This window comes from Saccoglossus kowalevskii, chromosome 15, assembly GCF_978046115.1.
Source record: "Saccoglossus kowalevskii chromosome 15, keSacKowa6.1, whole genome shotgun sequence".
Lineage (NCBI taxonomy): Eukaryota > Metazoa > Hemichordata > Enteropneusta > Harrimaniidae > Saccoglossus > Saccoglossus kowalevskii.
In genome coordinates this window covers 13,264,022-13,280,456 of record NC_140655.1, presented here as the reverse complement: position 1 = coordinate 13,280,456, position 16,435 = coordinate 13,264,022, and the positions used below count along the sequence as shown (strand labels likewise).

Here is a 16,435-nt window from a genome sequence, read left to right as displayed (position 1 = left end):
AAACCTCATTTGAATCATCTCTCTTTTCATTTAAAAAAATCAATTGCAGCAACCAAAATTTGAAATAATTACCTAACTGCAACTTTGTAGATTAAAATTTGATCACATTCAATTATAGATTACCGGTAATACAGATTTAAAAAAAAAATACAGCGAATTTGTTTTTTTAATTTCTGTATTAAAGCTAATAAAGGTTCAACTAATGACAGGTGTCACTGTGAAAATGCCTGCACGGTGCCCATGTCAAATTACATTCACAACCGGAATATAGATTGTAGCATGTGTAGCATGGCAGAAAACCTTGTTTGTTCTTCTTGCTGGCGGGATTTCTTCAGTTACCGGGTATTTCTCGCTGTTATCATTTTGTTTAATATATGCGTTGAGTAAAAAAAAATGTACATTGCCTCAAAATTGGAAAACATATTAAACACACAGAGAGGATCTCCAATTCATGGCCGTGTGATATAGATTGTAATAAACGAATGTAGTAATTTGTTTCACGTTAGTTCACTACTACCGCAAGATATGAAAGATTAGCGGTTAATCCACACACTAACCTTGAGTGATTTCCCAGCTCTTGGTTCAATTTGCACATTTAGAAACAACAATCTCCGCTGGTTATCCATCACACGAACAGAGACTTTGTAATCTCGGTAGAAATTCACTGGAATCACCAGCTCCCTGCATTCAGGATAGTTCTCAAGACCAAATCCATACTCGCTAACTTGGCTCAAATCAGCCTGCAATGGAAAAGAAAACCAGAGTAAACTCTGCTATAACTAAACTGCTAGACAAATAAATCAATTAAGCCACCATGGTCAGCTGGCGTACAAGTGATACTAAATAAAAATAAAATAAAAAAATACCAAACTTTCTTCAACATATGTTCCCTTAGTGGAGGCACCCACTTCAGAAAATTGGCAAATGTAAATTTTTGCTCACTACATGTCTGTGACCTTTGTGGTAAATGAAATTTTATTCATCATGATTTGTAATTTGTTTTCTTTTGCTCAAGACCTTTAATGCTATGCAACACAAAGGTAACAATGTGTCAATGCAAATGAAACAAGCCATGCATGGCACAGTCCCCGTTAGTTATCAAATTTAATATATATATAGTCTTGTTTATAGTTGGAACATAAACATGTCAGAGATATGGATTGAGAAGCTGATACTTGATCATAATTTGTTAACATTAGAATGACTGAAATTCTGTCATCTTGTATCTGAACGTGATGATCATGATGCAAACCAAATGTTTCCAATGCAACAATGATGCGATAATATTGCATTGCCAATGCAAAGTGATACAAGACTTTATGCGAAAGCAGCACTGTACAGTACCAATTGAATACTCATTGACACATTTGACCTTTTACCAAAACCAACTTCAGGCATCATCCACACAATTTATAGTCAAAGCAAAAAATATTTTGAAAATTTTAATTTTCTTGATCAAAAACTTAAACCACATTTTGTCTGTTTGGTCCAAAATTTAGATTGAATTTAGTGAAAATTTCATCCTTGTAACATATCAAATATGTGAAAATATCAATATTTTCAATTTTGTAAATTCATCATGTTTGGTCAAAGTTAGAGAAAAATCAAACAAATCTGAACATATCTGGTGATGATTTTGGTTTAAAAAAAAGTTGGTTCATACCTGGTAGACTGGTCCATCCTTTCCTGGTTTGATTTGTCCTCTGATATCAGTGCCTTTGATGTAATAGTTCAAATCATACGGTAACAGATTTGTGAGCACAACTGGTGGCAACAATGTAATTGTGTGTCCAGGTTGCTGAGCTGAGTCGACACGTGGGCTCTCTGTACCTTTACGATTTGGAAAGTCAGCTGGGAAACCATCACGTCTCACGCAGGCACACAATCTAAACAATCATGCAATAAATACACCTTAGTTGAATTATTCATGTTTTATCATTTAACAATTTTCTGAATTTGCATAATAAAAGATGTGATGTCATAATATGGCTGTCTTTACACAATCCATCTGTGTTTCAAAATGGCTGCCATCCATATAGGGAACAAGACGAATTTTAAAAAGTGGTTATCTTGAAGAAATGATATCAACAAAGGGGGAAAATTACTTTCATTTGAGGTTATATAAAAAACAATTTGAGCACCCAGGAATTTTTTGACCTACCCGGTATTCTAAAATCAACAATGAACAGTGATCGGGCTTACATATATAAATGCCATAAGTACAATAAATGATGTAAAATTACACCAGAAAGTGAAGTGAAAACAAAAACAAAAATTTTCAAACATTGTACCATGCTCAAAATTTACATATTGTTGAGCAATGCTGCGGTGGAAAATAGAAAACAGTTTTAAAACATTGTGTGAACCATCAAAGGTACAGCGACATTTGTTGTTTTGTTCTTTGATGTTTTCCAATCATCTTAGGAATTTCCTACAATCAAAGTCATCATTTTTGTTAATCTTGGTATGCCTGGTGTGACGACCATAGTTAACTAAATTTTCTACACACATGAGTTATTTTTGTAGTCGCATTCATTCTGAAGTGATTGAGGAGGAGGGAAGCAGTGATTTGAGGAGAGGGGGTGTAAAAAAGTATTTGTTACTAATCAGGTCTCAGGCCATGCTGTATTACATGTAGAGATCGCACTTCAGTGCCGCCTTCTAATGAGAATCGCTGGCACCAATTAGGTATAGCATTTTATTGATAGTGATTAACATGATTCGCAAAATATAGACCTGGACCTGGAAATACTGTAATGCAACTGTAGGTATTTGACATAAAATTTACCTGAAGTTTCCTCCTTTGTCAGTGCCTGGTCTCAAACACTGTACAATCTTACTACGTGATTCACCAGGTTTAGCCACATTCCTCCAATGTATTGGTTCCTCACAGTATAGAACACCCCAGTCTTGACGAGGTCTCACATATAGATTCCAGTATGTTAGAGGCATAGGGACGGAAAAACTGTCATTAGGACTCAGTAATGGTAAATCCACACATCCTGCAAACAGCAATATGAATCATGTGTCAATTTATTCAAGGATATGAAATTGACGATCTATTAAGGTTTACATGTGTTAAGTATGAGTGTATACGAGTGAATGGAATTACGTATACAAGATATGCTTCTGGTAGATGAGTGGTACTGAATAGTAGTTTATGAATGGTAGTGTATGGTAGATGAATAGTAAATAAATGGTAGAAGAATGTCAGTGAATGGTTTATGAATGGTAGTGTATGGTAGATGAATAGTAGATAAATGGTAGAAGAATGGTAGTGAATAATAGTGAATGGCAGAATAGTAGATAAATGGTAGAAGAATGGTAGTGAATAATAGTGAATGGCAGAATGGTAGATAAATGGTAGAAGAATGGTAGTGAATAATAGTGAATGGTAGATAAATGGTAGAAGAATGGTAGTGAATGATAGTGAATGGCAGAATGGTAGATAAATGGTAGAAGAATGGTAGTGAATAATAGTGAATGCCAGAATGGTATATAAATGGTAGAAGAATGGTAGTGAATAATAGTGAATGGCAGAATGGTAGATAAATGGTAGAAGAATGGTAGTGAATAATAGTGAATGACAGAATGGTAGATAAATGGTAGAAGAATGGTAGTAAATAATAGTGAATGGCAGAATGGTAGATAAATGGTAGAAGAATGGTAGTGAATAATAGTGAATGCCAGAATGGTATATAAATGGTAGAAGAATGGTAGTGAATAATAGTGAATGCCAGAAAGGTATATAAATGGTAGAAGAATGGTAGTGAATAATAGTGAATGGCAGAATGGTAGATAAATGGTAGAAGAATGGTAGTGAATAATAGTGAATGGCAGAATAGTAGATAAATGGTAGAAGAATGGTAGTAAATAATAGTGAATGCCAGAATGGTATATAAATGGTAGAAGAATGGTAGTGAATAATAGTGAATGGCAGAATGGTAGATAAATGGTAGAAGAATGGTAGTGAATAATAGTGAATGGCAGAATGGTAGATAAATGGTAGAAGAATGGTATTGAATGATAGTGAATGGCAAAATGGTAGATAAATGGTAGAAGAATGGTAGTGAATAATAGTGAATGGCAGAATGGTAGATAAATGGTAGAAGAATGGTAGTGAATAATAGTGAATGGCAGAATGGTAGATAAATGGTAGAAGAATGATAGTGAATAATAGTGAATGGCAGAATGGTAGATAAATGGTAGAAGAATGGTAGTGAATAATAGTGAATGGCAGAACGGTAGATAAATGGTAGTGAATAATAGTGAGTGACAGAATGGTAGATAAACTTGAATGGTAGAAGAATGGTAGTGATTAATAGTGAACGCACAGGAGACATCTGACGTTCCTTGTAGGACTGAACTTGGCCGCTGTCCGATTATGGTGGACATTGATTATTATGTTATTAAATATTACCAACGGTTATTTTGTAAGGAAACTAATAATGCCATTTCGGATGCAGCTTTTGATCATTGTAAAAACATAACATTTTATCCGGCTTGTGTGATGTCATTTTGATGGACGTAGGCAATACCTGTGTTAGCGTGAGTTGATGGCATTGTTTGATATATGCGCTGTCGTCGAATCGATTTCGTCGGGTGATTTCGCAGTTACACTTCCATTTTTTTAAACTACAAAAACAAATTAATCGCCCCGACTGCGCCAGTCTATACCGAGAGATGCATAGAGTTATTTGCAACCCAGAGATTTCACAGATCTTACGTAAGCGAAAAGTTATATCTCAATAACAAGTCCATAGATCATTTACCGGAGGTGACATCATATGCTATTAATAATCTCAACGGAAGTGTCTGTGATTGGTTTAATGTTGACAATACGATGAGTCGTTACAGTTTGGTATTTTTGGCTAATGCGACACTAGAGGGCGTAGTTTATTTCAGATTCTTCCAAATGTATAACGTTATTTTCTTTCGCTAGTAGGTGTAAATAAAGCCTGGAGCAAACATTTAAATGAATCTACCGTGTTGTCGTAGTTACGTGTGCGATACAGATACAAGCTATGGAGAAACTGTAACTATTCCCGAGTACCTATTTCTCTGCCTCAAGTGAATTAAAAAAAATATTTCCATATATAACAATATTTTCATTAATATATTTTATTAAAAACCCCACTTGCGGCGACCCCCCGTGATTTCGTGGTGAGTGGGGATTTCGTTGTGAGTGTGGAGAATATTTTTTTTAATTAAAAATTACACCTATGTTTTAAAAGAATCGTCCCGACTGGAGCCAGACTACGACACACATTTTCCTTTCTGTATTTACTGCTAAGCTGGTAAGTAAACTGCTGTTTGTTATAGAGTGAGTATGGTAATAGTAGATTTGGTGTGTGACGTAGAATATAACAGCAGAGTAATAATCTGTATTTAATGATACATTGTTTCACTGTGGAGATACACGTGTTGTGCGTGTAACAATGACTGATACCATGATGTCCATATCAAGAAAATAAATGTCAACATTTATAAACAAAGCACTTACTTCATTTGCATTAAATATGAAAACAATACACATTTAAAAATAATTTAGTTATACTACATTTTACCACAGTCCCTCCATAGTCTATAGAGGGACTGTGATTTTACATTGCAATTTTCTAGCTTCAAGAATTGCGCATATGTAAAAAAGCGCGTTTTTTTTCAAATGTAGTATTGAATTTATTTTTACTAGTCAATGTTTAGCGCACTTTGCATTAATATAATTTTAGAATTGTATGGTTTGTTTGGATTGTATTCCTGTTTTTTTGGCTGTGGCAACATGTAGTGTTCCAAATCTGCCAAATAAAATAGTCTATCTTATCCTTCTAACGCCCGCAGCAAACGTGACAATAATTAAAAAATTTGTTGCCAACAAAATGTGGAATTTACGGATAAGTACAATACAAAGATCGAAATATTATAGCGCTATTAATGACGCCCGTTCCGACAGGTGTATGGAACGTGGAGGGCTGTTTGGACCTAAATTCCATACCCCATTATCATGGCATTATAAACCAGTATTATTAGGATTTGGTACAGGATTAGATGACTTAAAAGGCGGTGGTCGTCGCGTCGCGAATTGATTTTTCCACAATCCAATGCGTCCTTCTAACGAAATCAAGTTTTGACCGCCGGTGACTCCATCAATTCTTACTAGTCACATACAAATATCTAATTAAAGTTTGGTAACCTATCACTTTGTACTCGTTGGCCTGCGCACCAGTCGCCATCTTTGTTTATACAATACCCATATCTAGCGCATGCGTGGCACGACGACCACCGCCCTTTAACTAAACAATATGGGATCACCATACACAGTTCAGAAACAAATCGATCAATAAAATACAATGTTTTGACTGTTTCAGGGCATTGTACCATTGTGTCATATGACAAGAATATATATCCAAATATCTCAATATTTTACTCCGTGACATACGGTGAAAAAAATATATGTATTGTTTTACGATGTACTTTTTGATGTCTTGATGTACTGAAAATTGACAATGTAGAAATATGTTTTTATTATGGTTTATGGAAACCACTTGTAAAATGCTAAAAAAACAGATGACAGTGAAGCAAAATAACTCTTATGCCGGGATTTAATGCACTATACACGGGGAAAATATATTTATTCTAAGTTTTATTAGAAGTATACAATATAGAGTGCGCGATTCAGTTAATAAAATTGAACATGGTTTTACAAGCATGTTTACATCAATGATTGGTGAACAGGGTGATATGACAGTACCAATACATATATAAAGGACAAGTGTAAAGGTGTTAAACACTGCAGATATTTGAGAAGAGTAATGCTCACAGTATAATGTAAACAGATCTAATTACCATACAGTAACTTCACACAAAGGTCAAATATTAACTCAAAAAAAAAAAACAAGTAAAGAAAAAAAGTATCTTTCTGTGCTTCAAAATAAACTTTAAACAGATCTATAATGAACTTAAGATGGCATTGGTTCCAATAAGATGAAAATGTATAGTAGTCACACAACAATGGAAAATTCCAAAAGATTTCAAAACAACTATTACAGCATGGATTTTCTGATTAAATACTGATACAGATTAGACGGATTGAATTTCAAAACATTAAAAATACTTTTCTTTATTAACTAAAAAAAAACTTTAACAATAATTACGTTTTAACTGAAAAAATAATTATTCCATATCTCATTAATTATGCATGTAAAGTGAACTAATATTGAACTTAGTTATCCTCACACCTTTATAACATATATAAATTTGAAACTGATCGAATAAAAATTACTTGAGTTAATGCACCCACAAGAGAAAGCCAATCAGGAGCCGTCTCACATTAATTATGCAAGCAACAATATCGAACTTGGCCATCATTGCATGTTTGTTTAACATAACAAGTCAAAACTCACGCCGACAACGGAGACAAAATCTTCCCCTTACTATACCTTACCACTTGTTTACACTACACTATGGGCACAAATACACACATTAAATCTGACATATTGTTATACTATCTATTGCTTTTTGAATTGTTATGAAGATTCATCCGGATTTGCGTCGCCCAGTTCAGAATTAATTCGGCAAATGTAACTCGAATCAAGTGTATGGTCTCTTTAGCTCAGGGCTGCCGGTCCATTTGATTAGAGATCCTAGTCGGCGACCTCTACAGCGATCAATCAAAAACATGAGCAAATTAAAATTTTAACAAATAAATAGGGAAGCCGAAACGATTGTCTACATTCAAACACGCAGAAAATGTTATTTTTTAATTTTATATATGAAAATGAAAAATATTTAATAACAGAAAGTAAAACCAAAAAAGTCATAAACAAAAATAACAATAAAATGTAAATAAAAAAAAATAATGATAAAACAAAATTTGAGCCTATACTTACATCTGTTTTAATCAGTTTGAAACACACCCTATTAATAAATCATATTTAAGTATATTTCATAATGACAAGAACACTACTGTGGTTGTATCATACCTGAATTATTAAAACATAAATTTACATTGGTTTGCAGAGACCACGTCACATTTGTAAAGATAATACATTTCTATGATACATATATTCACTGTCACATGTTTCAACAACTGATAAAAAATATTAATTAGATGTGTTTGGGTGTGCTAGGTTAATTATTCAAGATTATTAATTTTTGTGCACATAATTTTACTATTGTGCAAATATGTTAATACAGTGATTGTTATAATCAGCCACTACAACCTTACCAAATGGTTTATCATTTGTGACACAGATACCATAGGGATTTCTCAACCCATCACCAGGACTATCAATACGACATACAAATTGACCATGGCAGTCATACTTCTGAACCCTATTATTACTGGAATCACTCACATACACATATCCATCTGTATCAGTAGCTACACTCCCAGGATACTGTAGTTGACCATCAGAATTTCCTTGACTTCCAAACTTGAATAGAAATTCTCCTTCACCAGTCAGTACTTGTATGCGGTGGTTGTTTTGATCTGCCACAATGACATTACCTTTACTATCAGTAGTAATTCCATGAGGATATTGAAACTGACAGTCCCCATCACCCTGTGATCCGAATGACTTTATATATCCCCCATCTTGGTTGTATATTCTTATACAATGGAAAGTATAGTCAACAACATACACCCTTCCATTCACAGGGCTAATGCTAATACCAACAGGATATGTCAGTTCCTCACTGCCAAAACATTTATTTAGTTCAAAATTGTTATTACATACAACTACTGATTTGTTATTACTGTCTGTTATGAAATAATTACCATCCTGTGACTCTGCAGCAAAGTATGGACAGAATGGTTTATTAAAACCAGTGAATTGAATCATTCGTTTATGTTTTCCATTCAAAGTCAGTAATTGAAGTCTATTATTTCCACTGTCACAAACTAATACATTCCCCTCACTGGTTATCAGGACACTCTCAGGATAGTTAAACTTACTCGATCCTGACCCACTATATTTACCCATCAACCCCTTCTTAGGAATTACATTAATCTTAACAGGTGAACCCTGCACTGATTTGTTATTCACTAAAACTGTCAATTCATGCACCCCTTCTACCTTAGCCTGATATGTCAGACTACAAGTCTCGTCTTTATTGTCAGTCACTTCCACTTCTTCTGTCGTGTTGAGTGGAGTCATCATTTCAGATTGGATTTTCTGTTTTAATGTTACACAGTCCACCACATTGCCACCAGTTGTTGCCATGGTTATGGATACATCATCACCAATCCTATGATATGTGGATACATCTTTCATCTCCAAAATGTATTTGTTGTGAAGTATCTCACCCAGAGTTTTGGTCTCACAGAAGTCATCATAGCTTTGAAACTCCATGTAGTCGTGTTCAGCCGGATGCTGTTTGGTTTCTAGTTTAAGCAGTTCATCTATCTGTGACGTCATTCCCTTCTTAGCAGACATCAGCTGTGCAACATTCCCATAATTCATTAGATGTATGGCAAAGTCACGTGCATGTTTTATATCACTTTCGACAATTTCCATTTCTTTCAGTTGCGTATGCAAATTCTGTTTTTTCTCACTGAAAATCTTGTTCATTTCATGTAGTAAATCTTCTCCGTTTTTACGAATTTTAGCCGTGATTTCCGCCACCACCCTCTCAATGTGAACATTTAGTTTATGTTCTTGTTCACTAAACCGATTCTCTAGCAGTTCTGTCATCTGCTGAACGTTTTCTTTGCTCTCCTTCGCTTCTTTTTCTTTCTCTGCTAGCATGTTTGTCACCTTGGTCAAATCCGTGGCATACTGGGAGGCAGCGTCATTCAGATATCGGTAATCATGTTCAGTTATTTTATGATTTAGTGCGGTACACTCCAAGCAAATTGGAACATCGCAGGTATCACAATAGAATTTCAGTTGGTTACCAGGGTGACTACCGCAGTAAACAGGTGGTTGAACAGCAGCAGTGTTAGCAGCCTTGTACGTTTGTAGTGACATCAGGTTATGGGACTTCGAAAACGGAAGTCGTTTATGGGTCGATATACAAATGTCACATAGTCCTACTGCACAATCAATACAATGGGTGGTCATCGGATCTCGCTGACATCCTTCACATTTTTGTACTTCGTTTGTCTTTTTGTCTCGTTTTCCAAGTAAGACGACCAACTCGTTTAAAAAGACGTTCGACTGCACACTGCTGGCTCCTTCTGGAAGGTCATGAACTCGTCTACACACTGGGCAGGGTAAATTATTACCTCCCGATTTCTCTACCAGTTTGTGGATACACTGCTCACAGAAACTGTGCAGACACGGTAGAATCTTGGCATTACGGTATCTCTCAGAACACACCGTACAGACAAGAAAGTTGTCATCGATTTCTTCAAGTGTTTTTGATTCAGCCGTAGCCATGATAAGACGTGTGTACCGACCGTAGTCTTTATTGGTTCTAGTATGTCATGGGGTGATCACGTGACATAAATACCTGGGAAAAAGTCGGTCATTTTTATACAATGAAGGACAGAACACGTGAGTTGGCGAACGTGTTCCGGGTTAGAATTAGATGTGCCGTAAAGTTGGTCATACCAAATATTTATGGTCAATACAATGTTCATCCTCGTTCAGAAAATATTATTTTGAAATTATACAATATATACTAAGTTGAGAGAATTTCAATGGAAGTTAAACTATGACTTATTGTTAACAAATCTGAAATGAATAACATTCTACTACAAATATGTACCAGTACTATCTAAAAGATGAAAATATTGTTAAATTTTATGGTTTAATATCCTCTGATAGAAATATATTTTAACAATTAAGTTCTTAAAGGGATGGGGAAAAGTTAGGGTTGAGAAATCCCTCGGCACAGAATCAATCATACTTGATACCCAATATTTTAAACACTTCTAAATTTCTACAAATTTCATAAAATTTTCCGTTCACTGCGAGATCTCGCGTAGCTCCTGAAAAGTGTGGACTGAACGCCTGCTACAAAAAATCGTTGATATACCCTTCAGACCCGTCCTTCAGCAAAATTGACCACCATCAAATGTGTATAACATTATTTAACGTTTGTCGAATCTCACGCGAAGTTCTGACTTTACTGCGATGTATAGTCTTTGTTTGTGCTGTTTTTACAGTCAATTTCGCGCATAAAGTGGGATCCCGCAGTAGACGGAAAATGGTCTCTTTTGTCTTGTATTTATGCTGTAACACGCACAAGAATGCTGTGTTCATGTTACCGTGGAACTGTAACTTCATGATTCCACGTAATAAATCAGTGAACATTGCCACGTGATTTATGACCAACTTTCTCAAAACCCATTTGTGTTGATAAACATTGATTTTCCCATAACCCAATGCGATTTTCCCACAATCCAATGTGCTCTTCTAATGGAAATCACGAGTATTACAAGTTTTTATCTGAGCGTTACGTGCACTAATTTCGACTAAATTTATACTTATGCCAACGCAGGTTGTACCTGTATTCCTTTTTCCGGTCGGAAACATTTAGGAAGTACTAGTTTCAATATGATTTATAGTCCGCCCTCTACATGTGAGTGTCTAGACTATTTCTATAAAGTTAATATTACAAGTTGTAAAATTTTTAAACTTGTAATTTGTTATAAATTTATATGCCTTAGTGATAAATAAGCTATAACATTCTACAGCCAGTTTCGACCAATCAGCTAATGGCAATAGCCGTGATTGAGCAAAGAAACTCAAAGATCTTCTTTCGCCAATGAAAACTTCCTTGGTTGAATTGAATGCATGTATTTCCCGTAGTAAATGAAACAATGCATGTCATTCACTAACAACAATCAACGATACAAAATAAAATCCTAGTCAATTGTTCATGCTGTTTTTACAAGCCCCAGTACGAGTGTGATCGTGTTGGAGAAGTTCGAATTCAAGTTGTCCCAATATAGGCTTAGTTCTAACAAAGTTCAGAACAAGATGTATCCCATATACAGTCAAACCTGTGTATAGCGATTATCCAAAGCAGTCTTTATATGAAGGTTGGATTTTCTTTTTTATGGATCACTAAGTCATACATTTGACATATAAAGCATTTGTCTAGAATGTAATGAAATGGTACTTTCGCAACAAAACTTTTATTTAAAATCCAAATCAAATAATTAATATTTTGGTCTCTAAACAGACATGAAGCAGCAAAATTATTGCTGAAAGAGGGGTCACTATAGACAGGTGGTCTTTACACACAGGGTGCTCATACATTATGTCCTGGGACTTCCTAAAAGTGGTCACTATAGACAGGTGGTCTTTATACACAGGGTGCTTGTATGTTATGCCCTGGGACTGCCTAAAAGTGGTCACTATAGACATGTTGCTCATACGTTAATGCCATGGGACTGCCTAAAAGTGGTCACTATAGACAGGTGGTCTTTATATACAGGTTGCTCATACGTTAATGCCATGGGACTGCCTAAAAGTGGTCACTATAGACAGGTGGTCTTTATACACAGGGTGCTCATATGTTATGCCCTGGGACTGGCTAAAAGTGGTCACTATAGGCAGGTGGTCTTTATATACAGGTTGCTCATATGTTATGTTCTGGGACTGCCTTAAAGTGGTCACTATAGACAGGTGGTCTTTATACACAGGTTGCGCATACATTAATGCCATGGGACTGCCTAAAAGTGGTCACTATAGGCAGGTGGTTTTTATATACAGGTTGCTCATACATTAATGCCATGGGACTGCCTAAAAGTGGTCACTATAGAGAGGTGGTCTTTATACACATGGTGCTCATACATTAATGTCATGGGACTGCCTTAAAGTGGTCACTATAGGCAGGTGGTCTTTATATACAGGTTGCTCATACATTATGTTTTGGACTGTGTAAAAGCGGTCACTATAGACAGGTGGTCTTTATATACAGGTTGCTCATACGTTAATGCCATGGGACTGCCTAAAAGTGGCCACTATAGACAGGTGGTCTTTATATACAGGTTGCTCATACATTAATGCCATGGGACTGCCTAAAAGTGGTCACTATAGGCAGGTGGTTTTTATATACAGGTTGCTCATACATTAATGCCATGGGACTGCCTAAAAGTGGTCACTATAGAGAGGTGGTCTTTATACACATGGTGCTCATACATTAATGTCATGGGACTGCCTTAAAGTGGTCATTATAGGCAGGTGGTCTTTATATACAGGTTGCTCATACATTATGTTTTGGACTGTGTAAAAGCGGTCACTATAGACAGGTGGTCTTTGTATAGAAGTGGTCACTAACATAAATTTCACTGTAATAGTTTATCATTGATGGGTTGTTTAATAAACGGCAAGTCCCTCATGCTACTCAAAAACATGATATTTAAAGCGCGGTGGTCGTCGCGCAGTGCATGTTCGAATTTCATGTAAATGTATTTTACAGGCGTTGTATAGGTCGCTATGAGTCCCATATCGAACAGGACGCGGCACAACGACTGCCGCCCGTTAATATCTTTATATTCAGAGATGACTCCCCTTCATCAGTGCCTAAATCATCAAACATAGCATCACTCCGGGCCATACAGATCCCCCCTCCCCAAATCAATACATCAATATCAGAACAAGCTGTATAACATTATTGAACACCATCTGTGAGTGAGTTTATTCCATGAAATCACCAAAATCTCTGTACACTTTGAAATTACATACTGTATAAATTTTAAACTATTTACATTGTAATGAAATCTCTATAAAACAATTGTGTATCTAAAATAATCTGTAATGGTAAGTTACATCTACCTATGGACACCAACATTGTAGTCACAAGAATTCTCATTTTTAAAAATTTCTGGTTGTAGAAACTCATTTGGAAAGTGGAAAGAAAAAAACTAAACTAAAAATACTGATTAAGCGTTATAGAGAATAAATAACAAAAACATATCAGGAAACTGTAAGACCCACCTTGTGCTTCTTGACCAATCGTAATATCCCATTGCAGGACTTTAAATACACTTAAGGTTCTATTTCAGAGTCTAACTTATTTTCTCAAGTCAAATCTTTTTGACACTGATAAACCTTTACTGAGATAAGATGTAATCACAAAGGCCGACTTCAAACTCAGAGCTTGCAAAATAGGAGATGTTATAGATGTGCAGCCCATCAGGAACACAATGTTGAATATATGAATTGTTTATTGTATACTTACTGTAGAATACTTTATTTTTACTTGAAATTTATTTTCGCTGAAGGGATGATTCAGTGAAAATAAAATCCAGTGAATATACCTTTTTTCCTATATTTTACATTCAACTCATCAAGAATTAGTGAAAATACGGTAGACTTCATATAAAACGCTCAACAAATCAAGCTGAAATGAAGCATTTTACAGTAGTAGGAAAGCACTGCAATAGAATTGAGCAGTTTAATTTCATATCAAAGCTTCGAGTTCTTTGAAGGAGGCATATTGAAATTTACATTTTGTACACAGAGTTATACCTGCAGTCAAAATTGCAAACTGATGTCATGTTACAAATAAGCAAGAATGATAATAGATAATTGTAACTTTGAAAACCCAAATATTACAAACAGTTGCATATAGTTAGCTAGAACAGAGTCTGATAACAATTAGGCTAAAAGAATAAAAGTTATAGTTTGCATCTACTACCTGCATGTCCCGAAGAAGCCACACCAATATGATCATTATTTTCAAATAGTTTTATTATTCGTGATAAAATATAACAAAATCACACAAGTCATAATTCTTATCAACTGTCAAACCGTTTCGGGATATTTTCAAATACAAACCCACAACTTTTATTCTTTTAGCCTTATAGCCATCAGATATACAGCAGGATTTAATTAACATAAATGATTATTCAGTTATTTGTTGTTATTACAATGGTAATACTCATTTGCAGATTTCTTGGTTTAGTTGGTTCACAAAGCAAACCATCACCTTATTGTGCATACAGATGATTGCACCAAATGAATGCAATTTTTTTTACAATATTTACCTGTCATGCTGTGGTGTTATAGTTCAATATTTGAATTATTGCATGATCGGTTATAAATGGGAATGGAGATTGTGTGACATACTCGGACAAAAATACTACACAAAATTTAACTCTGCTCTTAATATGAACATAGTGATCACAATATCCTTGCCTGATTTGTTCAATCTTTACAATGATAATGTTCACAAATAAAATGAAATATGTAAATAAAATTTTTGATTAGTAAAAACCCCAGCAACCAATCACCTGACCCTAGCAACCAAGTAACCAATCACCTGACCCCAGCAACCAAGTAACCAATCACCTGACCCCAGCAACCAAGTAACCAATCACCTGACCCCAGCAACAAAGTAACCAATCACCTGACCCCAGCAACCAAGTAACCAATCACCTGACCCCAGCAACCAAGTAACCAATCACCTGACCCCAGCAACCAAGTAACCAATCACCTGACCCCAGCAACAAAGTAACCAATCACCTGACCCCAGCAACCAAGTAACCAATCACCTGACTCCAGCAACCAAGTAACCAATCACTTGACCTCAGTAACCGATCACCTGATCTCCACCTTCACACAAAAGACTAGCTAATATACACCAAAGGGCATTGGAGCAATAATTTTCAGTAGACGTTCAATTTCTCTGTCTTAAAGAGAATATGAACAATAATAGTTCAATGGTATGGATCAACTAAGCATTGAAATGTTTATCACGACTTATTGCACGGTAAAATTACAAACGGCAGTGCTTGACATAAAACAGTAATTTTATAAGATTTAAATTATTGATTATTTTCTGCATCTTTTGTCTAGTAATCCATTGTCAAATAAATAATTAAATCTCACTAACATCGTCCCGTACCTCCTGTAAACATTCCAATGTAACATACTGGAATATACATGCACGTCTTATGTAGTTTTAAAGGGCCATACGCAGCAACTAATTTAACCTGCTTATTCCATGTATGTGGCATGATGCCAGTTGCAATGTACAACATGTATAACATCATGGATGTGTGCGTAGAGCAAATTTTCAGGATATTCATAGACATGATATCTATGTATGTCAATGCACCAAGGAATGGACACAGGTCAAAAGTTCCAGCATATGTCCCCTTAACTTGCAATAATATAATAAAATTTACAAGCATTATCATTACAACCATTTATGTACAAAAAAAAATAGTTCACTAAAACTAAAACGAGAGTTATATATGTACATGAATTACTATTCCATAGTGTGCATAATGTATACCCTAAATCTGCAGCTGTAGGCCTGTATTGTGTTGTAACATTGACAATACCTGCTTCAGTTCGTCATACTGGTTCTTTGAATAGTTTATCAGTTGAGTCACCTGTAGGGAACAAAATATTGGTGTTAAATTATTATCATTTGCTAAACCAATTCAGAATGTTTACCCCATCCAATAAGAAGAGAGGGGTAACCATGTACTTTACAAATATTGAGTGTTTTTTGTTGCTTCGCTCAAAGC

At 35.3% G+C, this 16,435-nt stretch overlaps 2 protein-coding genes across 2 annotated transcripts in view; both read right to left on the bottom strand.

The window, feature by feature from the left end:
• Nucleotides 1-6,583: 6,583 nt before the first annotated feature.
• Nucleotides 6,584-10,414, bottom strand: LOC144349919 (tripartite motif-containing protein 2-like). Its single transcript, XM_078008264.2, has one exon. It carries the CDS (start codon nucleotides 10,377-10,379, stop codon nucleotides 8,169-8,171), a length of 2,211 nt encoding a protein of 736 aa, XP_077864390.2. The 5' UTR covers nucleotides 10,380-10,414; the 3' UTR covers nucleotides 6,584-8,168.
• A 3,147-nt stretch (nucleotides 10,415-13,561) lies between these two features.
• The window catches only part of LOC100367057 (intermembrane lipid transfer protein VPS13D-like), an 88,597-nt gene continuing 85,723 nt past the window's right edge, over nucleotides 13,562-16,435 (bottom strand). Inside the window, exon 73 of the mRNA XM_085508442.1 lies at nucleotides 13,562-16,297. Within this exon, the coding sequence (XP_085364568.1) occupies nucleotides 16,199-16,297 (99 nt within the window). The 3' untranslated portion in view covers nucleotides 13,562-16,198. The remainder of the gene's footprint in view (nucleotides 16,298-16,435) is intronic.